This window comes from Oryctolagus cuniculus, chromosome 10 (assembly GCF_964237555.1).
Source record: "Oryctolagus cuniculus chromosome 10, mOryCun1.1, whole genome shotgun sequence".
Taxonomy (NCBI): Eukaryota; Metazoa; Chordata; class Mammalia; order Lagomorpha; family Leporidae; genus Oryctolagus; species Oryctolagus cuniculus.
In genome coordinates this window covers 53,352,697-53,380,517 of record NC_091441.1, presented here as the reverse complement: position 1 = coordinate 53,380,517, position 27,821 = coordinate 53,352,697, and the positions used below count along the sequence as shown (strand labels likewise).

Below are 27,821 nucleotides of genomic sequence, written 5' to 3'. Positions count from 1 at the left end.
CCTGGGCTGGCGGTGGCTGCAGGGCAGCTCCTGGTGCCCAAATGGCTGAGGGGGACGCAGGGAGCGACCAGAGGCAGGTGAGGCCCCGGCGGGGCGCTGTCCCTCCAGGCTCAGCTCGGCCTCGCCTCATCGTCCCGGGTCTCCTGTGCCCGGGGCTGCGTCGTTGGCTCCATCGCGGTCCATTCCATCCTCCCCACCCCCAAAGGCGCTTTCGTTCGGCCGAGGGCTCGGTCTGGCAGTGCCTCTGTGGCTTCGAGCCACGACCGTGTCCTCTCGCACCGTTGGCACGCGACTGAGCAGTAGTGGGCTGCAGGCAGAGACCCAGGTTCCGCGCCTGGTCCTGTCGCCGCTGAGTCACCTTGAACAAGGCACTTAAGAACCCTGATTTCCGCCTTTGCAAACGTGGGCAATAACACAGACCCTGGAGTTCCCTGACATCCCCCCGAATCATCTATTCCTCTCGGTTTGAGTCTTCCCTCTGTGCCTGGGTAACGTGGCAGCTCGCAGGGTTTTCCCACAGGGCTGCGAGGACAAAATGAGATGATGTAACGTGAACAGTGCATACTCTGCTTCCCATTTTCCACTCTTAGATTTTCTGTTTTAACCCCAAAGCAAAAAAATAATTTTTGCTGAAATATTTTGATTACCAAAAAGACAAAACAGTCACCGAGCCCTGTGCCCGAATGTAAAAGCAAAAACCTGAAGACCGAAATACTAAGAGACCAGGGATGCTCAGCGGGAGTACAGGGATAATATGCAGCCGCGGGAATGGGATGGGGGTGGAGGAGGGATGGGGATTTCTTGACGACAGAGAAGATGGAAGATGTGTTCTGTATTTTCACGTGTGGCTTAGCTACAGGCTATAGAAGTGTGTGTGTATTTTTGCTCGGTGGTGGTCGTCAGTGATGGGGTAGCAAGATGGGTTCCGATCACTCAGTCGTGCCTGGCAGCTACCCAGATGTGGAACATGGTGGATTCTGCTGCTGCTAAGAGTGCTTGGACTGCACTCTGGATCTCGAGCTTATCCAAAAGCCCTCATGCAGGCTAATGGTGTTGAATGTAAATGCCTTGTAAAACAGTAAGAATAGCTTCTTAAAAAATATGCACGTTTGTTGATTTTCTTAAAAAAATCCATTTCTTTCAGAATGAGGAAATTGAAGCAATGGCAGCCATTTATGGGGAGGAATGGTGTGTCATTGATGACTGTGCCAAAATATTTTGTATTAGGATTAGCGACGATATAGATGACCCCAAATGGACCCTTTGCTTGCAGGTATATATATATTTTCCCCTTCTCTACAGCTGTTTTCCGATTACCATATTGACTGTATGACAATGATTGTATTCAAAGGATTATTTTTGTATGTTGTGTTCCAAATTGTCTTTGCTGGCTTTTGTCACAGTTGATTATCTAATTGATTATCTAATAATCAGTGGGTAGTTCAATCTTTGATCACTCTGAAGTGATGCTTGGATAGTTTCAATCGTTTTCATACCAATTCTTTTAATTATTTAAAGTTTTAATGTGCCATTGTCAGGCTTGAGCTTCATTTCATTGTCCTAAGGCTGGAAAGATGGGTAACGTTTAACAGGAAGAATGGGTTAGTAGTACACATAATTCATAGAGTAGTAGATAAAATAAGTGAAAAAGATGAGCTAATGCTTTCTGTCTTAGTGCTTAGTCTTTGCCTGCCTATACTTTTGACATAAAAGATGCTACATTAAGTTTGTGTCAGTATTTGTTTTTACAGCATGGTTTTTAAAAGAAATGTATATGGTTCTTTATTATTTGCTAGCTATTTCATTTACAGCATTCTGTGGCATTTCATAGGTTTTTAATATTCTTGAAAATATTGTAATGCAGTCCTATCCATTTGGGTTTGGGGTAGAATGTCCTTATTTCGGATTAGATTTTCCTTTGTGTTCTCTAATTTGTTCTTTGGATGCTTTTATATTTTCTCTGTAAATAAAGAGCTCCTGTAGAAATTGGCAACATGGGAAACAAGAAGTTTAGCATATAAGCACAGGTAGGAGGGGATCCCCTCCTGAGGCAGAACAAAAACTGTGGTTTGTTTTTTGGTTTGGTGAGTGAGTCATTTATCCAGTGACTAATCTTATAAATACAGTTATGTTTGTACCATGATTAAGTTTAAATTGATTTGTTTTTAAACTTCATTTTAGGTGATGCTACCGAATGAATACCCAGGTACAGCTCCACCTATTTACCAACTGAAGTAAGCTATATTTCTATACTTATATTTGTACAAAAGATTTATATTTTTAAAGATTGTTCTCCGTATTGCACATTGTGTTTATATAAAATACCTCTGATGTTGAAGTGTATATAGAAAATACATCTCAATTTGGGATGAAGTATTTAAATAAAATATTATATAAAAACACATTGATGGCCGGCGCCGTGGCTCAATAGGCTAATCCTCCACCTTGCGGCGCCGGCACACCGGGTTCTAGTCCCGGTCGGGGCGCCTGATTCTGTCCCGGTTGCCCCTCTTCCAGGCCAGCTCTCTGCTATGGCCCGGGAGTGCAGTGGAGGATGGCCCAGGTGCTTGGGCCCTGCACCCCATGGGAGACCAGGAAAAAGCACCTGGATCCTGGCTCCTGCCATCGGATCAGCGCGGTGCGCCGGCTGCAGCGGCGGCCATTGGAGGGTGAACCAACGGCAAAGGAAGACCTTTCTCTCTCTGTCTCTCTCTCTCACTGTCCACTCTGCCTGTCAAAAAAAAAAAAAAAAAAAAATTAAAAAAAAAAAAAAAAACACATTGAAATGTGCCATTGGGATAAGAGAGAATCTCTGGGTTCATAGGGTGAAATAGCTATAGAATGGTCTTTGGACTTGGGAAGGAAACCTTCCCCTGTATTGAACGTAGTAATCTAGAAACCCAGGCCCAGAGAGTTTGTCCTAGCTGTCTGCTCACAGTTCCTCGATGTACCTCTGCCTAAGACCACCTGCTTTCCAGCAGTTATCATGGTGCTTCTGGAGTTTCTTCCTACCCTCTTCCCCCTTGTGCCTGAAGAATCATCTTCTTGGCAGCCCAGGCTTAATCTTTATGAGTCATGACCTGTCGATACAAGTCACCTTTGATCTACCTTATCCCTATGACCTAATAGTGTGCATAAACCCCTGGGAACAGAATTACATAAAAATAGTTTTTATGGACTAGTGGAATTATGTTTGTATGTGAGTATTTCACAACTAAAGCAGTAAAGCTTATTAATAATAATTTCTATAATTGTAAGTTTTTATGTATTGCAAATGATAGATACAGAATGCTTCTAAATGTAAATGTCCTTTTCAAGAAATGATTTTTGTTTTTTATAATCCTGTGACAACTAGCTTATTTGTTAAGTGTTTCTGAAGCACCAGTTAGAAAAAACTAGGAATTCCTGGTATTCTGGTAAATATTGTGAATCTGAAAATTTAGAATCTGGAACCTGTTCTGCCATTTATATAAATTTGGTTTATGATACTCAATAAACCCATTCCCAGTTTTTAAACCATTAAAATTGAATAATATTGGTGTTGGTTTTATCATTTTTGGGGGGAAAGAATAAATGAGTTAATGCTAACAAAAGTGTTTTGGAACTCTATAGATTTATGCAAATGACAGGTAACATTTTAATGAAAACATACTTTTTCAGTGTTAAATAAAATCAATTTGTGGGGCTGGCATTGTGATGCAGTGAGTTAAGCTGCTGCCTGTGATGTTGGCATCTGATATGAGCACCAGTTCCGTTATCAGCTGCTCTGCTTCCAATCCACCACCCTGCTAGTGCGCCTGGTAAAGCAGCAGCAGATGAAATGTGGGAGACCTGGATGAAGCTCTTGCCTTTGGCCTGGCCCAGACCCAGCCATTGTGGCCATTGGAGGAGTGAACCAGCGGATAGAAGATTGGTTTTTTCTCTCTCTCTAATTCTGCCTTTCAAATAAAAAACTTAAAAAAATTGTGACTTAATCAGTGGTGTCTGTTTGATATATAATTGCAGTCTTCAAATAATCTTTTTTATTGTGTTTTATTTAACCTCAGTGCTCCTTGGCTTAAAGGGCAAGAACGTGCAGACTTATCGAACAGCCTTGAGGAAATATATATGTAAGTGCCAAGTGAAAAAGTTCTGTTAGTGACAATATTGTGTGCTTTTGTTGAAACTGTGGTATGTTAGAACCTTCTCTTTTTGTTAAGCTGCATTGCTGTTAACAAAAAATAAATTCACTTGCAGAGATCCTGAAAGGTTAATTAAATGATTTGGATCCAGAAATATCGTAATATTTAGAATCAGTAGCTATAAGAACAGTTAGCCAGCTTGTGAAAGTAAATCCAGAGATAGTATCCTTTTGACACTCTGAAAAGCTATGTGGAATGAAATTGAAATGGGAGAATGCTATGCATAAATATTTCTTAAACTCCTAAGTAGTTTGAATGGCAATTTCACATACTACTCCCAAGAATGAGAGTCTAATGACACACTGTATCTCATTCCTTTCTTGTTTCATTCATTTTCATTCAACAGAAGGCAGACGTTGCAGTGGATCCTGTATACACATGGTCAGCAAAAACAGAAATGGTCCTTTTTTTCCTGACATCTAGAATTTAGTGTGGGGAGAGATGCTCCTTTTGACTTCATAAAAATGAATATAAGACTGCAGCTGTGATAAGTCCTGTAACTGCTCTGCAGTGCTAATTTCATCAGAGACAAGACATGCCCTGGTCTGGGAGGGCCGGGATGACTTGTTTGACTTAAGATCCGAGGCGAGCAGGTGAGGACAGCTGCACTGAGCGGCCAGGGTGTGCAGAGGCTCTGCGTCAGGGAGCTTAGCACCTTTCAGAACACATCAGGTGGGAGGATGACCTGGTGATATAGGCACGAGATGTCCTGGGGAGCTTTGCATGCTGGGTGAAGGATTTTTTTTTTTAATTTTTAAAATTTATTTGAGAGGCAGTGAGACAGAGGGAGCTTCCATCTACTGGTTTCTTTCCCAGATTGCCCAAATGCCTGCAGTAGTCCCTGGCTTGGGTGGAAACCGGGAGCCAGGAATACAATCCAGATTTCCCATGTCGGTGACAGAAGCCCAATTGCTTGAGCCATTATCACTGTCTCCCAGGGTCTGCGTTGGCGGGAAACTGGAATCAGGAGCCAGAGAGGGCTTTTGAACCTACCACACTCGGACATGGGATGTGGGCATCTTAACTGCCAGGCCAGACACGTTACCCTGTTAAGAATTGTTATCTTTATCTTAAGAACAGTGGGAAGCACAGAAGGGTTATGTAAGTAGTGGGGCACCATGGTAAGATTTTTGAGAAGATGTTATTTCCATTTGAAGAACTGAAGGGAAGGTAGCAAAAATATATGTGGGACATCAGTCAGAACTGGAGCTAATGCAGTTCAGAGAAGATATGACTGGTTTGGGCTTATTTTAATGAGATAATATTTAGTAAAACCTAATATTTTAGAATACTTTTAATTTTTTTCTAATTTAGGCATTAGTAAAGGTTGTATTATATGTTCTAGGTGGCCACCCCATTTGGTACAGTGAGAGTTTCCCCTTTGTGTCCCTGGAATCCTGGCCAGGTTTCTTTTTCCTCCCAAAATATTTAATTAGGAAATGGTAAGTCATTGTGAAGTCTGTTCTTGTTCCTACTTAGGGGAAGTATGGTTCTCCTTGGGTCCCCATTAAGTGATTCTGTCTTCCTTAGCATTCAACTATTATTTATTTCCTCCACTAAATGTTTTTGGTATCTGTCCCTAACCTTTCCCACTTGTCCCGCTTTTGAGCTCCAAAGAAACCTCTTCCTGTAATCTGTTGTTTACTCTTGTTTGGCAGCTTATCCTGTTCCTTAGAATAGAATAACAGAAGTGTGCTGTTCACTGTTGCTCAGTGGAACTGTCACTATACATCTGATGATCATTTTCTAGCTCTTATCTTGACCTCTAATATGGTGATACTGACTGCTTCCTTTTTTCTTGAAAGCGTGACCACACTTGATTTCCATCATGTTAATCATATTCATTAGGCAGATTTTTCTTCTACTCATGCATGATGTGATAGCTTCTGAAATACCTCCCCACCTACCTGTTTCCAATCAAAAAAATCCTCTGTTTACTACCTTCCCACAGGACATAGCTTGTTTCTTCTCCATAACTAATTCAGTTGAGTTATTTGGGATTTTGGGAAGGGTCAGAAATTACAAAGCAACTTGTTCAAAATATGAGATATGGGTCATATTATTTATTAAAAGTGCTTGAATAACCCTAGTCCAGTGATATTTTTCCACACATGTGACTTAAATAGAATTACACATTCTCAAAAGTTGTGTGTGACAACTTATAATCATATTTTTAATATAATTCCAGCAGGGGGCAGCAAATGAAAATTAGCCTTCAAAAATTAAAACATGTTGTAGATGTACTAATGTAGGTCTTAATGTTTATAGTTTTAGTATGATTACAAATATTATAACACTATTGAGGTTTATATATTTACCATTATTTTGAATTCTCGGTTTGATTTTTGTCTAGATAAGAAGCTGAACTATGACTAGTAACCACTGAGATAGGGAAATAAGTCAGAAAACTAACAGTTTTTCCAGTAAATATTTATTGAGAATATATTGCTTGCTAGCATTCTGTTAGGAGTTGGAGATTTTAAAATTAAGATTTAGGATGAGCATTTAGCCCAGCTTTTAAGATACCCACAAACCATATCAGAGTGCCTGGGTTTTACCTGGCTCTGGCTCTGGCCTCTAGCTCCCTGTTAATGCAGACCTTCAGAGGCAGTGGTGATGGCTCAACTACTTGAGTCCCTGCCATCCACGTGAGAGACCTGGATTGGGTTCCTGGCTCTTGGTTTTTGCCTGACCCAGCCCCAACCATAGTGAGCAACAGGGGAGTACAATGGATGGGAGATCTCTCTCCCCAGCCTTGTGCCTCTCAAGAGAGAAGAGAGGGCTTGAGGAGGAGTGGGTAGAAAGGCCATGAAGAATTTGAATAAAGGGACCCTGTAGGAAGAGCAGTCAGTAGGTAGCTTAGGAGGAATGTGGTGGAAGGCTTTATTAAGGCAGTCAGGCACACCAGAAACAAAGATCAGAAAATGGATGAGTCACCACTTTGAGTGATAGACTTTTGAGGTCCAGGGAAAGAATGATTGCCACTTTGCTCAGGAAACCTGTTATACCCACGGTGACTTCCTTGCACTGCGTTTCAGTGACTGTTATTCAGTGCTGGATGATGCCCAGCAAAATGCATGGCAGGAAGCCATGGCCAGGAGAGAGGAAATATGGAATAGAGATTTCATTTCTTCTTTTATTCCCATGGAGAAATAATATGCTAGTTGTACTAATTCTTCTAAGGTGTGACTCCAAAAACAAATGTGGATGTATATTCCCAGAGGGGTGATTTTCCTTTCTTGAAGGATGGTTATAAGGAGTAACTGAGCATTTTTTACAGAATGTAGTCAGTGTTCAAGTTAGGGGGAAGAATGATGTGAAGAATTCAAATAAGAAGAGGAGATGGGGAAAATTGCATACAAAGCCAGAGATTTGTTAGGATAGTGATGACAAGTGCTGAGACAAGGGACCCCATTATCTCACTCACTGTGTGCCTTCGGGGCTGCAGGTAGACGTGCATGACCCATAGGAGAGGCCCTTTAACATTTCTGAAATGAGCTGAGGTAGGTCCACTGGAAAAGAAACATTCTTGTAAATTTGTGTTTTCAAATTTTGAGAACTTGCTTTGGCAGTGTTAATTTGTCAAAAGCAGGATTGTAGACTTAGAGGCAAAATGTTAGATTTACTTTATAGATGAGGAAATTGAGGCTTACTTGCCTAAAGTATTAGCTATTTGGGAAGAGAGAAAAATGTAGTTGATTTCAGCTTTGAACCTCAGCTCTGGGTTCATATTTCCGCTTTGAGCTTCTTACCGCTTGTAAGACTGTCTTGGACAAGTCAATTGGTCTGTTTTTTTTTTTTTTTTTACCCCTCTCATTTGTAGAATAGGGGAATGATAATTCATTGGACAATTATGAGGATTAAATGTGTTGATGTATATACTGTACTTAGGGCTTTTGTAAAGAGGAAAGGAATAGGAATTGTTTCAAAGAAATTCACTAACATTCTCAAATTTTAAAGCCTCTCCAGTTGATTTTTTCTGTCTCTAAAATGAAAGGTTGCAAAGATAGAGTGTTTGCTAGGAGTTATGGAAGAAATAAGAGGATTTTAGGGTTCAGAATTATTTGAAAACAGTGTTTTCTTCCGTGTGTTTTGAAAGTTTCCTTTGGTGGGTGCTGATGCATGGTGATAAAAATAATGGTTTCAAGGGGAACTTTTAGAGGAGGGGGTAAGGTTTTGTTATGAAATAGCTAGGTGATTTATTTAAACACATGCCAAAACTTCTCTACAATTGGTGTCATGCCCTAAAGCAGAGGTGGGGAATGTCCCACCCACAGACCTAACTTTTTAGTTGAAAATTGTATAGTCCCAAGTGATATTCTAAATATTCAAGTGGCCCTTGGCAGAAAAAAACTTTCCCCACCCTTGCCCTAAAGAGTAAATGTTTAGATTTTATTCGATTGGTGTTGCCATCTGTAATATAAGTTATGGACATGAAGTTAGAACCAGTGACACATTCTTCATTCTCAATGATCCTTTGATGAATTTAATTATCTGAGACAGCCAAAAACACTATTTGGAACCAAAATTCGTTTAGTAAATAATGTTTTGTCAAAAGCAGGGAATGACTATAAAATTATTGAATTGCTTATATTTAAGTCTTGTAAATTGAGTTTCTTGTATTTGTTGCTTCCTTTGTTGAAAGAAGTATGCAAAAAATGTACGCCAAATAAATGGTTTAAAATTGTTCAGAAAGTTTAGAAAAGATGCAGTGATTGGACTGGCATACTGGCATTGTGCCCAGTGATAGAAAGTCAATAACATTTACATCTGTCAAGCTCATCCAGGTCAGGGTCATTAATTTTTTTCCCCCTCTTTGGTTACAACTCTTCTTAAGTGTGCTGTGTTAATTTTAAGCCAGTTGGGATTTTTAATGTGGATATAAAAATCTCTTTAGATATTCAGACACAAATGTTGGTAAATCTCATTTTTATAAAATCTTTATAAAATGTTATCATGAGATTGCACATAATGCCTGTGATGTGAATATGTCTCTGTGTTCTTGAAATTGAGAAGGGAATTTTTTGAAATAATTTTTTCCTTGAATTTCATTTAGACAGAATATTGGTGAAAGTATTCTTTACTTGTGGGTGGAGAAAATAAGAGATGTTCTAATAGAAAAATCTCAGATGACAGAACCAGGTAAGACTGAAAAAGATTCATTGCTCTTTTAACTTATAGTGATTACATTTCCATGTAGATACTCTAGGTGAAATTGTATATAAAAATCTGTATTCTAAGTAAAGTTTGTCTCTGATAAAAAAAAATTTCTCTGTAAAGTTAATTTACTGATACAGCTATTTCTGTCCCTAAAGTTTAGCCTTTTTCCTTTCATATTGCACTCATATAACAATGAATTTTATAATTTTATGATGAACAATTTGGGTCCAAAATCTGTTCTATTTGACTGTTAAGATTATAGAAATATTGTAATTTTTCATGAGAAATTGAACTATATAAATTAGATATTAGCTTCAACTGAGCCTAGATTTTTACAGAAAATGGACTTTGGAGTACACAATGATCAATGTTAGAATATTGAATTTAACTTTGAAAATTGATTTTTTACTTATTTAATTCAGATGCTTTAATTATCCTTTTAAGGATACAAATTTTGGTGTTTTAGTACATAATTTCAGAATGTTTGAATGTTGATACCGTGCTTGTTAAGTATATGACTTCATGGAAATTTCCTGCTACTTCACTTTGCTAGTCTTATTCTAGTCATTACAAAGTCCTCTTAAAAAATTACGCAATTTAACCTGGTATTATTTCCAAATAGTTTTATTCTTGCCACGGGTAGAATTGTTTTCAATTTGTAGAGAAAGGGATTAAAAGGGGACCTGGCAGTTTACTTACTAATTGTTTAGAAAATGGTATATGGGGAACCAATTATTTAGGCCTCCTTTAACAAAGTCAGTATACAAGTAAAATTGATCGGTCTACTTTTTTCAGAGCATTTTACCATTTTCTATACAAGGAAATGTCTTTACTGCTTCTATTAAAATCAGAGAAATAAATGGCATGAAGATACTGTATGTAACAATTGAGGTATTTTCCTGAACTTTGTGTGATCTGTGTTCACACAGATCTGTTAGCAGCATTTCAGGGCATCCATGACAAAGGTGATCTTAAAATTCTTAAAACCAAGTCAAATTTTGCCAATTTGCCTTTCTAGAATTGGAACAATTATAGATATGGAATGTATATCAGTAAAAACTTAGGACTTCAAAAAGTTTGAGATTGTTCAACTCTTAGGAAATCTTAAAAGTTGATCTTAAAAATAATCGTTTTCCTTTCCCACCTATATCTATAATATAGTTCAGCTACTCTTCAAATTTTAGAGTTATTGATTTGTTGTATAATTCATAATTTTGAATTTAGAAATTTTGTTTGGATTTTTTCTTTAAAATTTTTTTTTGCAGACTTCATGTTAAAATGGAAGGATTAATATTCTGAAGAACTAATAAGAGTAAGAGCTAGTGATCAGGATATATCATGAGAATTGTCTTCTCCAGCGTACGTCCTTGACAAGTAATTTACTTTGATTTTACTGTTAGTCTTCAGCATAAACTTATTCTTTATATTGTTTTTCCTAGCATAGAAACTTTAAATTTTGAAATAATTATGTACAACTATTGATAGTTTTTTAAACTTCTGAACCAATTTTAGAGAAAAAAGTTGCAAAAGTAGTAGAAAGAGCTCTTACATCTTTCAATCTCATTCCCTATTAATATCTCATATAACCCATTGTCTAATTATCAGGAGTAGGAAATTAACATTGGTGCAATATTAACTAAAACCTTACTCAAATTTCACCAATTTTCACTAATACCCTTTTTGGTGTTAAAGGATTCCATGTTGTATTTAGTTGTCATTTTTCTTTAATGAGTTCCCCAGTCTTTACTTGACTTCTATAACCTTTGGAAGAATACTGACCAGTTCTTTCATAAATATCCTTCAGGTGGAGTTTGTCCAGTGTTTTCTCATGATATGAGTGAAATCAGCCAGTTTTGGCAAGAATACCATAAAAATGATACTAAGTACACTGATACAGTACATCGTATCAAGGAGTTCAGGATATCACTATGCCTTTTATTGGTGATGTTTAATCTTGATCCTTGGTTAAGGTAGTGTCTGCCAGATGTCCTTACTGTGAAGTTACTGTACCCGTGAGGGATTTCCAGAGAAACAAAATGTATGTGTGTGTGTGTGTATCTGAGTGAGAGAGAGAGAGGAAGAAAAAAAAGCTGGCAAGTCCAAAATCTGCAGGGTGGGAGCAGCAGGTGGGAGACCAGGGAAGAGTTGATGTTACAGTGCAAGTCCACAGTTTGTCTGCTGGAAGAATTCCTTCTGGGGAAGCCTTTTTCCTTTTAAGCCTTCAGCTTCTTGGATGATGCCCATCCACATTATGATGAGCAGTCTTCTTTACATAGCATCATCTGATTTAAATGTTCATTATATATATAAAAAAAACTTTCATAGAAACATCTAGAATAGTGTTTACTTAAGTGTCTGAGTATTGTGGCCTCGTCAAGTTGACACATAAAATTAACCATTAGTGTTGCAGTCTTTCCTTTTGTGACTTGGGAGAGACACTTGAGGCTATGCTAATACCCTTTTGCTCCTTAAGCTTTCACCCACTAATTTGGTATCCATCAGTGGATCTTGCCAGCAGTATGTGTTTCTGTGGCATTTGCTTATTGGTAGTTCTCCATTTTCTTCATTTATTCATCAAAATTCCATTGTGAGGAAGTGTTGTCTCTCATTCTCATTCATTTGTTGATGTGTTCATTTATGTTTATCAGTATGGACTTATGTATTATTGCACGTGTTAAAATTCCGCACTAACATTGTTTTGTTGCTCATGTCATGCCAGTTTGGCTTTTAGGAGCGCCTTCAGGTTGGCTCCTGTGGTATTGTTCTAAGTCCCCACATTGTTTTGAGATTTTCCTACTCTCTGGAACCATATGAGGTTCTAGGCTTATCTTGTATCTTCTTTGCTTCAACCCTGAGATCCACCACTTCCAGGAGCCTTGGTTCCTTCTGTTGAAGAATGGTACTTGGAGACCTAATGTTAGTTTTAAAGTGTAGTTCTTTACTTGCTTCGTGGATCAGTCGTAATTCTCATATCTACATAGGCCCTGAAGTAAAGAAGAAGACTGAAGAGGTGGTTGTTGAATGTGAAGATGATCCCATCGTACCACCTCAGCCAGAAAATTCAGCTAAAGCAGTGGATGTTCGTGTCAGAGAAAAGCCAAGAGGTACAATGTTACTAACTAGTTTCTTTTGAGGACTGTCCAGTGGTAGTGTTGTGTACTGCTCTTTGGGATAGTATAGAAGTTTAATAAACTCTCCAGAGTTGCATATTAGATGTTAAGTTGCAAATAATTGAGTTTCACTTTTCTCATGCTTGTTGGTCCTTTTGGTATTTGCCAACTGGTGAAGGAAAACTCAAATCTACGACCTCCTCCCATCCCCTGACCTGCTATTCTGTATTTTTGATTCAGTTATGGAATTAAAACTAAGAAAAGCTGTTAATGTTTCCAATTCACTTCCTGTTTTTGTATTTATGTTTTGAAGTTCTTAGCTGTATCCTGATACCTTAGGGTTAAATTTTAGTCTATGCTTACAAATATAAATGTACAACTGGAAGTGTAGCCAGTGAAATTTAAGCTAGTAAAGCTACTTTTAGCATTTAATTTTTGCTAAACAAAAGTCATCATCAGGGGCGGGCACTGTGGCGTATTGGATAAGGTGGCTGCCTGCATTGCCGGCATCCCATATGGGCGTCGGTTCTGGTCCTGGCTGTTCCACTTCCAATCCAGCTCTCTGCTGTAGCCTGGGAAAGCAGTGGAGGATGGCCTTAGGTCCCTGCACCCACATGGGAGACCCAGGAGAAGCTTCTGGCTCCTGGCTTCGGATTGGTGCTGCTCTGGCCATTGCAGCTAACTGGGGAGTGAACCACCGGAGGGAAGACCTCTCTCTCTCTCTGCCTCTCCTTCTCTGTATGTATAACTTTGACTTTCAAATGAATGAATAAGTAAATCTTTAAAAAAAATAAGTCATCATCAAGTAGAACTCAATTTCTAAATAGGTTGATGATATAAGATCAGTTCCATGTTTCTATGTTTCATTTTAGTTTTTAAAAATTTTTGAATGTTACCAGTTTCCTGAAAATCTTAGAAAACCACGATAGACCTAGAGGGAACATTCATTCTACTTGATTTTAAGCAGTATTCCGAAAGTTTTTTTTTTTTTTTTTTTTTTAAGATTTAGTTGAAAGGCAGAGTTGGAGAGAGAGCGAGCGAGTGAGCGAGCGAGCGAGCGAGCAAGTGAGATCTCCCATCTGCTTATTCATTCCCCAACTGGCCACAGAGCCCAGAGATGGGCAGATCTGAAGCCACAAGCCAGGAGCTTCTTCTGGGTCTGCCACATGGGTGCAGGGGCCCAAGCACCTGGGACATCTTTTGCTGCATTCCCAGGTGCGTTAGCGGGGAGCTGGATTATATGGATTTTAAGTGGAACAGCTGGGACTCAAACCGGTGCCCATATGGGATGCTGGTGATGCAGACAAAGCTTTACTCACCACATGCAGCACCTGCCCGAATTCTCAGTTTTAATGTTTCCAAATGGTGTCCCAGGAGTAGTAGAAAGGATAAAAAGAAAATAAAGTTGGGCAGAGGATCCAAGGCTCTTGCTTGTGCTCCAACCTAAGTAGCTCCCATTGTAATAATTTATCTATTTGTGGATTTCATATAAGATTTATTTTGGGAGCTGGACTCCACCGTTGAAAGAAAAGGGGTAAAAATCACAGGTCATAATAAATAGCTTCAATAGATTGGTTCTCATATTGACCTTAATACTGTATTTGACTTATTAATATACTAGGACAGTGGTCATAATTAATTTGAGAAGAGGGCTATATCAGAGGGAAAGTGAATTATCCTACATAAACCTGGCTTCTTGTCTTGAGTAGCTCTTTATCCTAAGTGAGACAGGTAGTGGCAGCCAGGATATCTAAGTTTCTCCAATAGAGTTAAGGGTAAATGAGTGATTATTGAAGTTGTTTAAGAAGCAGAATAACTGGAAATCCTGAGACTCTTTATGGAGTGTCAATTGGATATATTTATTACTGCTGTATTTATTTCCATCATAAGAAGTAGGAAGAGTTTTGTTAACAGAAAGTGGTATTATAGCTATATGACATAAAGTCATAGGTTTTCTAACTTAGAGTTCTGTCAACGGTAGTGGTGATATAAATTGTGGTAAATTAGCAGCTGTCAATCTTTGGTGTAGAGTCCCCTGACACTCTTAAGTATTAGACATTGTGTTAAATACTGTATCAGTTTGTACTGTTGGCAACAGTCCAGGATTTTAATCCCAGTCTACCATTTCACTGGGAGAACTTGGCAGGTAGAAATCATTTGTAAGTATTTTTATCTTGTGTAAGATATATTTGGAAACTTGTATACTTATTTTTGATCCACAACTATTAATATATATTTTAGTTTATTTGATTGATTTACATTTCTTTCTCAGTCCTCCCCAGCCCAATACCAATTTTTCAATATTTGGATGTGAGAATTAAAAAAAAATTTCTTTAAATTTTTAGAAGTAGAAGAAATACCTCCAATTGATCATGGCGTTCCCATTACAGACCGAAGAAGTACTTTTCAGGCACACTTGGCTCCGGTGGTTTGCCCCGAACAGGTAAAGTTACTGTGTCTAGTTGACTTAGATGTTGTTTGGACAGAATAATTTTTTAAGTGACTTTGCAGTATTGTCCTTATTTTCACTCTTCTCATGTAAGACAAAAGTTATTTGCTTATTTTCACACTCTCAAATTACTGTGAATTGTGGAAAATTTGTTTCGGTTAGTCAGTGCTTTCAAAATTGTTTCTAAATTTAAGTTAGAGTTTAACCCTCTAGTAAATCTTGACATGGAGAAATCCACTGTGTATGTAGAAAATTCTGTTTACTAGAGCTACTTAGAAAGAATTCTTTGTCTTACTGAGTGGAAATTCTGTGAATCTAAGTCCATTCCATTGTTGCTCATTGAGGGGGACAGTGGACAGACTGGCTGTGTCCAGTCTTCTTACATCCTGACTTACCTGAGTGGGAATAATAAGGTACTTATTCCCGCTTCAAGGAGGTAACTGGGAGACCTTTTCTTTTCTTCTTTAAAGACTATATTCCTAGCTCTTTGCCATTCTCAGAGTCCTTTTCTTCTTTGTCTCTAATAATCTACCTGGGCATAAACTTTATTGATGTTTAAGGCAATTTCAGTACTCTGAAAATGGTTTTTTTTAAAGGGTCTTATTATTTATCACAGTTTTTAAGCATTAATCTCTTTCCTTTTGTCTCTGTAGCTAACTCTACTCTGAGATCTTTTAAAGCCGTGCTTTTAGGGATTCAGTTCTTTGTACCAGGCTGTTTCACTCTCTTTAGTCTCTGGAAGAGGAAGTTCTTTTGTTGACTTTTGGTGCAACCTTCTAGTCTTTCAGGATTTGTATTTTGTCCTTAGCCCTTGCTCATTATCTTATCTAGATCCTCCTTAGACATTCTTTTTTTTTTTTTTTTTTTTTTAAGATTTATTTTACTTACTTGAAAGAGAGAGAGAGAGACAGAGCGCTCGCGCTTCCATTCGCAGGTTCACTCCCTAAATAGCAGCAATGGTAGGGAATGGAACAGGCTTCTTTTGGGTCTCCCATGGTCGAGGCCAGGACCCAAGGACTTAGGCCATCTTCCTCTGCCTCTCTAGGCACATTAGGAGGGAGCTGGATTGGAAGTGGAACAGTGGGGATTTGAACCGGCAACCATATTGCTGCAGGCTGTGGCTTAACCTACTGTATCACATCATCAGCCCCTAGACCTTCATTCTTTATGAACCTGTTCAACCTGAATTCTCTTTTCTGTTTCTGATGGTAGTCACTTAGTCTTACAGGATCATAGTATGTGAAAGCTGAAAGAAATCTTAGAGGTCCCTGGCTTCTTACTTTTATAATCAGGAATCTGAGACATGAAAGGTTAAAGATCTGTAGACATAAGATGACACAATTTCTAATTCAGTTTGATCTTCCTGACTTCAGCTGTTGTTCCTGTCTCTGATGCTTAGTCTATACTCCTTGCCCGTTATATTTAACCTTCTGAAAAATCTGGCCACGTGTCACTCTTCTATCCTCCATTCCACCTCACACACACAGTCTTTTCTGATTTGCATCATCTGCAAAGGAAAATTTAAGCTCCTTGTATAAGATCATTTGTGGCTGGCGTCACAACTCACTTGGCTAATCCTCCACCTGCGGCACCAGCACCCCGGGTTCTAGTCCCAGTTGGGGTGCCGGATTCTGTCCCAGTTGCTCCTCTTCCAGTCCAACTCTCTGCTATGGCCCGGGAGTGCAGTGGAGGATGGCCCAAGTGCTTGGGCCCTGCACCCGCATGGGAGACCAGGAGGAAGCACCTGGCTCCTGGCTTTGGATAGGCGCAGCACTGGCCGTGGCGGCCATTTTGGGGGTGAACCAACGGAAGGAAGACCTTTCTCTCTGTCTCTCTCTTTCTCACTGTCTAACTCTGCCTGTCAAAAAAAAAATTTGTGATGTAACTCTTGCTTATCATTCCTGACACATGTATCTTCTCATTCATATTTTAAGTCATAGCTGCATCAAACTTCCTGAACCTTTCTTTGTATCTTCCTTTTGGAATTACCAGATAAAATACAGGATACCTAGTTATATTTGAATTTCAGGTAAACATTATTACATGGGATCTAACACTAAAAAATCTGAAGATTCAAATTTAAGTGAGTATCCTTTATTTTTAAAGATTTACTTATTTGAAAGGCAGAGTTAGAGAGAGAGAGAGGTCTTCTATCTACTGGTTCACTCCCCAGATGGCCATATCAGTTGGGGCTGGTCCAGGCAGAAGCCAAGAGGGAACTCCATCAGAGTCACCCATATGGGTGGCAGGGGCCTGAGCACTTGGGCATCTTCCCTGCTTTCCCAGGTGCATTAGCAGGGAGCTGGATCAGAAGTGGAGAGGCCGGGACTTGAACCAGTACCCATATGGGATGCTGGCATCACAGGCATCATCTTACTTAACCTGCTGTGCCTCACTGCTGGCCCAGTGCATCCTCTTTTTATTTGCCAAATCTGATCACTTCAGTCTCTGCACTTGCTGTTTCCTCTGAGTGGAATGCCTTCCTGTGCCCTTCTCTCGTTTTGGTGCAGAACTCTTAGAAGATTTGCCTCACGAGTTTAGGATTCCTCTCTGAACTTCACTTGACTCCCAGAGAAAAGTTTTGGTTTTCTGGAATGTAGAACATGCCCTACCATTGTTGTATACCTGTCACATGGATATGTACGTTTGGCAAATTTCAGAATATTTAGACATTATTATATTTGCATTAAAATTATCTATGAGGAAGAGAAATTTTCAAGTATCTCTGACATAGTTAGTACCCACATATTGATAATTAATGTGCAGGCATGCCAGGTCTGTCATTTTTGTAACAATTGACTGTACTAGCTTCTATCTGTAAAATGAAAAAGCTATAGAATTGTTTTTTTCAATCTAATGGACTCTTTAAATGACTCTTTAATGCAGTGTTCATATTAATATGCTTTGATATATCTTTCTAGCATTTTATTTACAGTGCAAATGCAAAACATATATTAGTTTATTTGTATTACTGCTGTTTTTAAGGTGAAAATGGTTCTTTCCAAATTGTATGAAAATAAGAAAATATCTAGTGCCACTCACAACATCTATGCCTACAGGTGAGTGATTATCACAATTTTTGGAAAATGCAATTTGTGAAAAATGGGAGGGGGGAAAAGATGATACATGATTTTTAAAAATAACTTATAAAAAACTATTATATTTTTTCTTGCTGCAATAGTAATAGACATGAAGAATACTTGGAAAGTGTAGAAAAGACCAAAAAAAAAAAAAAAAAAAACAAAAAACTAGAAGAATTGAAAAATCGGGCCTCTTTGCCATTATATCTGATAACATTTTGGTAACGTTTCTGGCTTTTCTATGGAATTTTTAATGATGCTTTACCTTTGTTCCATTTTTTAAAAATTTACTTGAAAGAGACAGAAACAGAGAGTCATTTACAGATCTCTTGTCCTATGGTTCACTCCCCAAATACCTGCAATAGCCAGGACTGGGTCGGGCTGAAGCCTGGATCTGCAAACTCCATCCAGGTCTCCCATGTGGGTAGCAGGGACCCAACTACTTTGAGTCACCATCTGCTGCCTTCCAGGGTGCACATTAGCAGGAAACTGGAATCAAGAGCAAAGCTGGGACTGGAGCCCAGGCACTTGATCTGAAGCTGTGGTGTCTTGACTGCTGAACATTTCACCATGTTGTTATAACTACTTGATAAACACTGTTTCAATGGATGTGCAACAGTTGAGGCTCATACCACAGTTTATTTGACCGTTTCTGTTTTGATTTTTCACTATTATAAAGAATGGTCCAATGAACGTCTTTGTAAATTTACTAGCTTAATTTTTTTATGATAGGTTCTGGTTACTTCAGATTTTTTTTTTTGAAATGAGGATATAATTAAAAGGAAAAAAAATTCTTACAAGTAGAATTATTAAGAAGTGTGATGTTTGGAACTTTCAGTGTATTGTCAAATTTTTTCTGAAGGTATGTTTTGGACCAGTTTATGCTGCCATCAGTAGTGAATTGAGCATACTTCTTTTACTATGTGCCTTTTTAATGATTTATTTATTTGAAGGAGTAACAGAGGGAGAGACAGAGCAAGATCTTCCATCCACTGGTTCACTCTCCCAGATGGCTACAATAGCCAGGGTTTGGCCAAAGCCAAGAGAGCTTCTTCCATGTCTCCCACGTGGGTGGCGGGGGCACAAGTACTTGGGTCATCTTCCTCTGATTTTCCAGGCCATTAGCAGGGAAGCTGTATCAGAAGTAGAGCACCTGGGATAGGAACTGGTACCCATAGGGGATGCTGGCAGCACAGGCAGAAACTTTACCCACTATGCCACAACATCAGCCCCTGCCTTTTAGTTTTTATAGAAGTCTCTGCTGATTTGTAAGTGAAGCAGTGAAAGGTGTTTTTTTTTTTTAAAAAAAAAAAACATGGACAGTGATAAGACTTTTTTTTTTTTTTTTTGACAGGCAGAATTAGACAGTGAGAGACAGAGAGAAAGGTCTTCCTTTTCCATTGGTTCAGCCCCCAAATGGCCACTACGGCCGGTGTGCTGTGCCGATCCGAAGCCAGGAGCCAGGTGCTTCCTCCTGGTCTTCCATGCGGGTGCAGGGCCCAAGCACTTGGGCCATCGTCCACTGCCTTCCTGGGCCACAGCAGAGATGGACTGGAAGAGGAGCAACTGGGACAGAATCTGGCACCCCAACTGGGACTAGAACCCGGGGTGCTGGTGCCGCAGGGTGGAGGATTAGCCAAGTGAGCCGCGGCGCCGGCCCAGTGGTAAGACTTAAAGAGAACATAATTTAGGCCTAAAATCAGAACACAGACACAGAATTTGGCACAAATTTAATTCATGGTTGAGATTACTTTTATTTATAAAATCCGGGCTATGTGAAACTCAAACCCTATCATCACTTTGGATACGTGAGTTTTTAATATTATTAAGTTCATATCTCTTTGAGTGCCAATATGTTAAAGAAAACTGTTGTATAATTCCTTCCTTAATATAATATTACTGGACAGATATTTAATGTGTTCTTAAGGAGTTAGGGCCTCAGGATGAAGATGAGGGGTTAGACTTTACTGTCATGGATTGTGAAAATAGTTACCATTCATTCATTGATTCCTCAGGCATAGTGAGTACCAGCCCTTTTGTAAGTTAATTCTAATTTTATTTGCAATCCTGTCACTGTAAAAAGTTAACTTTTTCAAAATCCCGTGGTTGTTAAGTGATAGAGCAGAGCAGAATCTGAAAATCTGGTTTAATTTATCTCTTTATTTCACTTCTATGGCGCTGTGTGGCTGCACCTTCAACAATTTTGTATATGATGTTACCACCAAAAATAGTTTGATGTGTCAGTTATCCAGTTTCAGGTTTAGATTTTTGGGCTTTTATATAAAGTTATTATGAGAGTTTTAATTTTCCTCTCATTTCATTTTAGTAAGTGATCAGCTGTCTCTTCCCATGTATGTTGTCAACATGACTGCAAATGGCAGTTCCTCTCCCTGGCCCTCCCTGATGTAGTTGATGCTTTACTTGTCAAAATTGTCTGTCAGATAAGACTGCAAAAGGACACAGAATGGAGCCTTGAGGGACCCCACTGTGAACAAAAGAAATGACTTTATTTGGTGCATGGACACTGGGATGTGTATTTTGAACATGTAGGACCCTTTTGAGGGTACTTCCTGGTATAGGGCTATATTCCCGCTTTGGAGTTTTGGGTTGCCCCTCAGGCACGGGTGCACACAGCTATTGGGTGCTGCATCAATCATCATCTTTCTGGCATGTGGGGACAGCGTTAGTGAAACTTTCCATGGGTTCATCTATTTTTTTTTTTTTTAAGATTTATTTATTTATTTGAAGGAGTTAGAGAGATCTTCTATCTGCTGGTTCACTCCCCAGATGGCCACAACAGCCAGCACTGGGGACAGGCCAAAGCCAGGAACCAGGAGCTTGTTCCAGGTCTTCCATGAGGGTAGCAGGGGCCCAAGCAGTGGTATTCCTCTGCTGCTTTCCTAGGCACAGTAACAGAGAGTTGGATTGGAAGTGGAACAGCAGGGACTTTTCTTTTTAACATTACTGGTTTATATTGTCAAATTTTCTGCATTTGTTCATAAATTATGGTTTTTAGATTACGGTTACAAACCTAATATAAACCAACCCCCGAATGCTTTTAGCCCTAAATTTGTCATACAAAATTTTGTTTGATAGTACTTACTTTTCCATAAGTGAGGTCAACTCTGAATAATAGACCTGCTAATAGTAGGTGGTCAGTTAATGTTTATTGAACAGGTGGATGTATTGAAGGATGAATTTATATATAAAATAGTATAACTGACTTGATGTGTAGATGAGCTTTAAAGGCTCATTTACATACATTTACATACACTGGGAGGAGGGCTTTATCATGTTTGTGCATTGCCACATGCTATCATTGTAGGGGATTGTGAAACCCACTGGATGGCAAATCTAAAGTGGCTTTTTTTTTTTTTTTTTTGGATAGGCAGAGTGGACAGTGAGAGAGACAGAGAGAAAGGTCTTCCTTTTGCCGTTGGTTCACCTTCCAGTGGCCGCTGCGGCCGGCGCACCACGCTGATCCGAAGGCAGGAGCCAGGTACTATTCCTGGTCTCCCATGGGGTGCAGGGCCCAAGCACTTGGGCCATCCTCCACTGCACTCCCGGGCCACAGCAGAGAGCTGGCCTGGAAGAGGGGCAACCGGGACTAGAATCTGGTGTGCCGGTGCCGCAAGGCGGAGGATTAGTCTTGTGAGCTGCGGCGCCGGCTTAAAGTGGTGGTTTTTAAAAAATGTCCAGCACTTATTTCTGAAGCTTATTTTATTACATTGCAGTCATTATTCCAAATGCTAACTTTTTGGGTAAAAAATACCATGATTTGTTTCTAATTTTGATAACCCTCTAGGAGGAAATTTTAAAGAGGAAAAGAAATCTTTTAATTCTCGTAATGAGAAATACTTGATGGCTGGAATAAGATGAAAATAGAAAATATTAGCTTGTATTGGTCTCCATTTTCTTAGTATATGTGCTTTTCAGTGACTGTTCTCTGTAACTGCTAGCTTCAAGGTTAAATGGAGTAAAGGAAGTTCGGATGTGTAAGTCACCTTCCCATAATAGCAGCATTACTGTTACAAAGGAGACCCCTGTGATCACTAGCTTTGCCAAATATGGAAAAGGCAGTAAACCATCCGTGAAAATGTATCTCATATGTGGTTCAAGATAGATTTTTTTTTAAAACAAATATATTGAGTTTAGAAGTAACCAGATTGATTATAACAAGTGTTGAGGAGTAACTTAAGATTTTGGAATCCTAACGTGTAATGCTATTAAATGTATTTCCAGAATATATTGTGAGGATAAGCAGACCTTTCTGCAGGACTCCGAGGATGATGGGGAGACTGCTGCAGGTGGGCGTCTTCTTCACCTCATGGAGGTAAGTGTGAGTTAAACTCTGTGACTCCTATTCTATGTGAGCCATAAAATTTCTCAACGAAACAAAGCTCCATTTAGCAATGAGGTAATCAGTGGAACTATGTAACATAAAATATGTGGTTTAATTAGTGTTTTTTTTTTTTTTTTTTTTTTTTTTTTTTAGCATTAGGTGGAGGGAAATCTTAGCCACTGGATTTGGGTGGAAAGCAAGTGGTTAATATCAAGTTCTATGTTTTTTATGATGTAGATGGTAAAAGATTGCCTTCAACTTTGGGAATATTTCTTCTTTGTTTCTTTGACAATTTCCTCCACCTCTTTTTTCTGTTGTATCTTTGCGGAAATCCTGTTAGTTGGATATTACAACTGCTGGGTAGCTTCAGAATGATTATTAAGTTGTCCATCTCATTGTCTTTATGTTCTGAGACATTTTCTTGGCTGTCTTCCAAATTTCTGTTGAATTTATAATTTTTTTTCGCAGCCAGGTATTTCATTTTTAAGCACTCTTTTTCTCGGTTTTCCCTTTCTCATAGTATCCCATCCTGGATGTATGGTTGCAATATCTTCTAAAATTTCTCCGAGTTTATTAATTAGAGTTTCCTTTTTCAGATGTTCTCACCCTTAAATTTTTCCTGGTCCATTTTAGTTTATCTTGTCCTTTCTCTTTCATGCTGCTGGATTTTCTTCATCTGTCTGGTGATCATTGATTGTCCATTAATTTTAAGAATGGATTATTTTTTTCCTAAGGTAGTTACTATAGTTTCTTCTGCTAATGTCTGTGGAGGTTTGTTTTCTGATGAGGCCTGTCCCTTGAATGGGATCCCTGGATGAGGGTTAGGCCTGTAGACTGGTGGGCCTCACTGGAAGGGCAGCCTTTGCCAAATGTCAAATTGATGAAGACCTTCCGACAGGTAACAGCAGTGACTGCTCACGCAGCCTCTGTTCTCCACCAGTTTGCTCAGAAGCAAGCAGGATGTTGCTGCCATTATTGCACCCAGTGGGAGAAGGCTGCCGAAACTGAACTGTTTTGGTTGGAGTTATCAAGAACTGAAACCCTACCTGCATGAGCTCCCTTTCACTCCCTGGTTGCCCCAAAGTGTAGAATTTGAGGACATTGTGGAACCCAGTGTTGGTGTTCCAAATTCCCTCTAACATCTCATCCCTTAAATTGTTAATAACCTCACCCAGTGCATACTCATGGTTCTGCCATTAAAGTCACTAGGAAATTTTATGTGCTATGGGCTATTTCATTCTACTTTAAAACTCATATTTATATATGCCTATGTATCTAATTGTGCTTCTGAAAATCACAGATTTTAAATGTGAGGAATGTCCTGGTGGTAGTATCCCGCTGGTATGGAGGGATTCTGCTAGGACCGGATCGCTTTAAACATATCAACAACTGTGCCAGAAACATACTAGTGGAGAAGAACTATACCAGTTCACCAGTAAGTGACTGTTGATACTATGTCTGGAGAGTTTATCCTCATTGCCTGTGAAATAGAAATGATAGAAAATTAAGAGTGAAGTAGAACATGAGTGGTCTGGACTAGGAAGCTGGAAATAGGCTCTAGTCAGAACAGTGTGACTGGATAGTTATGTGGCCTTGGACAGATCATTTCATCTCTTCAAACTTTGATGTCATAGATTTAAAATTTACATTAGAAAGACCTTTGAAGACAAACTGACTTCTGCCTCCTAAAATTGAGGCCTAGAGAGATGGCAATTAATGTCACATTAGAAGTTCTTTAAAGATCTATAAAATTTCCTATTGGTGTCAAAGCGTACCCCTTCCCCAGGCATGCATTTAGATACTTCTCCCTTATTCTCTGAGTTCATTTTGTTTTGTATTTTAAGTATATTTGAAAGGCAGAATGAGATAGACAGACATGTTCCATCAGCTAGTTTACTCCCTAGATGTCAGCAAACAATAGCCAGGGTTAGGTCAGGCCAGAGCCATAAGCCAGCATGTTGGTAGCAGGAACCCAACTACTTGGGTCATCTTCCACTGCCTCTTAAGCCCAGTGGCAGAAAGCTGGACTGGAAGTGCAAAGTAGCTGGGACTCAAAGTAGGCACTAGGGTATGAGATGCAGGGGTCACAAGTGACAGCTTAACCTATGCCACAGTGCCCTCCTTGGTTCATATATATTTTAAACATTACTGCTTTGAGAAAATGGAAATAGATAATAGGGAAATTATTGAAATATAAATGTGTTAGGTATTTTCCTTGATGATCTTTCACTGTCTTGAAAATATAAGTGAAAGTGCCCCGTAAGACAAAGATGATAAAGATGAGAGTGATTATACCCTCATTATTATATACAGTCTATGATTTAAGTTTTCATATTCATATAAATTGAGAGATACTAAATTGAATTGTGTTTTTTTTTTTTTTTTTCAGGAAGAATCATCTAAGGCTTTGGGAAAGAACAAAAAAATGAAAAACAAGAAGAGGAATGAGCATTAATACCTGAAACCATATGAAAGGTTAATTTGCCTACAATTATATACACATTCCATAGTCATCAAGGAGTATGTTGTACGCGAGTATCCTTGACTGTGCTCAAGTCAGCCAATTCACCATGGACACCAGCATTATCTTTCTCCGTTGGTTATACCATCTGCCAAAAATAGACAACTTATGATAAAATCATGTGTGTTTCAGGCTTGCTTGAGAGAACTGATTTGACCTTATTGACCACTTCGTCTAATTTTAGAAGGCAACAGTTGCCCAGGGCAGTATTTGGATTACTGTCTTTTTTGGTGTGTGTCAAGTGCCTTTGTTAGGTAGGGGAGAGAGATCTCTAGAGGTTAATGAATACCTGATTTCTTGTCATAGAGATTCTTGTACTGTTAAATGAATGTTGCCTTGTACTGCTCTTTATGGCTTACTGGAACAGGAGCTCATGGAAGACTGATCTTGGAGAGTTTCTTCTTGTGATTTCGGTACATCAGTATGTCACCTTTCATAGTGTTCATCATTGAATAATAGATTAAGTGAAAATTTAGGTGTATCCATCTACGATTATGTGCTGAGGTGATCATCCATCTAACATATTTGTTAGCATAAATGTTATGCCTCAATTTATGTCACAAACTTGTGATTGTGAAGTTTCAAAAAGTGATTTCCTAGTCTCTGCGTTTTTTTGGAGTTAATTCTTGTAATGTGAAGCCGTAGAATATGGAGTGTCAGTAGGTTCCTTCCACCCTTGAAACATGTTGATGTTAATATACAGTTTCTTTTACCAACTTGGAAGTAGTACCCTTCTTGTGAACTTCATCAAGGAATTAGAACCATGCTAGAAGGGAGGCGATGGGTTAATGAAACATTAATGGAATGGGATAGAAGTGGCAGAATGTTGCTGGTATAGGGCAAGAATGGGTAGGATAGTTGATGCACACTTCCCATCTGAGCTCCAGATAGCTTTCTCAGTTCTGTGATTTTGCAGAGAGAAGGAACAAAATTTTTGATTGGAAGAACAAAGACATTCCCTCTTTTTCCACTCCTGTCAAATCTTCCTTTTTTTATCGATGCTTCCAGTTTCTTTCCTCTGAAGTTACCTCTAGGCATTCAGATAATTTATCTTTGAGATAAAACAGTAAGTCCTAAACAGTTCCTTTTCAAATATGTTTGGAACCAATTGTTCTTAAGTTCTTACTTAAGGGCTGGTGTCATGGCGCAGCAGGTTAAGATACCGCCTGCGGTGCCTAGCATCCCATATAAATGTGGGTTCGTTTCCTGGCCACTCTGCTTCTGATCCAGCTCCCTGCTAATGTGCCTAGGAAAGCAGAAGATGGCCCAAGTGCTTGGGCCCCTGACCCACGTGGGAGACCCAGGTGGAGTTCTGAGCTGTTGCTTTCAGCCTGGTCTAACCTCCCTCCCTCCCTCTCTCTCCCCCTTTCTGTAACTATGCCTTTCAAATACATAAAAATTTTTTAAAAGAGTTCTTACTTGATCATAGAAATTAGGAGGCAGCTTGGGGTTGTCCTGAAACATGGGATGCATCAGAGAACTGGACAGAGATTTTTGTTTTCTCTTCAGTGTTTTACCTTTAAAAGATCTAACATCTTTACTTGATATTTTTAATAAAAGTCTATCAGATAGCTTTACACTAGGGTGGGTTCTGAGTCATAAAATCTAAATTATTTTTGCTGTAAGTATATTTAATGATGTGAATGATCAAGGATCAGAGAAGGACCTATTTGGAACATTTACCTCGGATACCATGAAATGTTTAATATATACTATATATTAATTCTTAGAATAATTAAAGGAATTAGAGCCCAGTAATAATAAAATAACTTCACGATTTTGGCATGCCAGACCTTTAAAAGGAAAAAACTAACACTTTGAAAATAAATGAATTAATTTTTCTGCAACACTGAATTTGAATTTTTCTTTTTTTATCTAACATTTATTTAGGTCTTTTTGTTTTGTTTTGTTTCCTTTTAATTGAGTTGAAAGGCAAAGAGACACAAAGGTTTTCTGTCTGCTGGTTCTTTCCCCAAATGCCCACTATGTCTGAGGCTGGGCTGGTGCTGGGCTGATCCAAAGTCGGGAGCCTGGAGCTCTGTCCAGGTCTCGCAGCCAGGTGGCAGGAATCCAGCTAGTCCAGTCATCACTTGCTGCCTCCCAGGAAGTTAAGATCAGAGGTGGAGCCAGGACTGAAACCCAGACACTTTCATAGGGGATGTGGGCATCTCAAGTGGCATTTTAACTGCTCTGTCAACCACCCACCCCTTATTTAGGTCTTTACAGAAAATAAGGCATCCTTATATCCATGATCTTATTTTCCCGTATTTTTAGAAAAAGCTTAATTTTGCCTTTTGCTACAGAGTTGTTAACCCTATTTTGCTGAATAATAATAAAAAGTCTGTTTGCCCAAAGTCAGTTAGCTGTAGGAGGGAGAGGTTCCAGTTTCTCTACTTCTGAACTCTGGGTTATTTCACATTCTACAATTAAGGAAAACCTAATTAATGATAGTATTTTTCTCCCTCTATTTAAAATTTCTCTTGAATAGAGGATTTTCCAATTTTCCAAATACTTTCTATAACCAGATCTATGCTGTGGCATATTTTATATTCGTTAAAATATTTTCCATATGCCAGCATATAAGAACAAGTCGTGTCTACTTTGTAAGTGGGAATAGCAGTTGCTGCATCCAATGTATGCTTTTGAGGTATGTATCATGAAACAGAGCCTATCTGAAGAGAATTATATCGAACAAATCCTAAGACAGAACAGCGTGAAACACATACTGTTTAGAGGGCCGGTGAGATTTATTGCAAAAATTGCATAATCACCTCTAGTTCTCCCATAGAGATAACCATTCTTAACATTTGGTATGTACATTTTATTTTTTTCTTATGCATGATTTTGTATATATGACTATTTTTCTTTCCATAAAAATGGTATTAAACTGTATATACCGTTTTGTATCTTACATATTTCATATAGAAGTATATTGTTAACATTTTCCCATGTCAATAAATATTCTTCTATGGCTTAAA

General features: G+C 38.9%; 1 protein-coding gene across 1 annotated transcript; it reads left to right on the top strand.

The window, feature by feature from the left end:
• IMPACT (impact RWD domain protein) lies at positions 1-27,821 on the top strand. The gene is given in 11 exon segments (NM_001082640.1): positions 1-77; positions 1,145-1,273; positions 2,182-2,234; positions 4,047-4,109; positions 9,238-9,323; positions 12,323-12,445; positions 14,797-14,894; positions 17,886-17,959; positions 22,223-22,313; positions 23,623-23,757; positions 24,712-27,821. Coding segments are annotated over 11 exon segments (954 nt in total). The 5' UTR covers positions 1-41; the 3' UTR covers positions 24,778-27,821.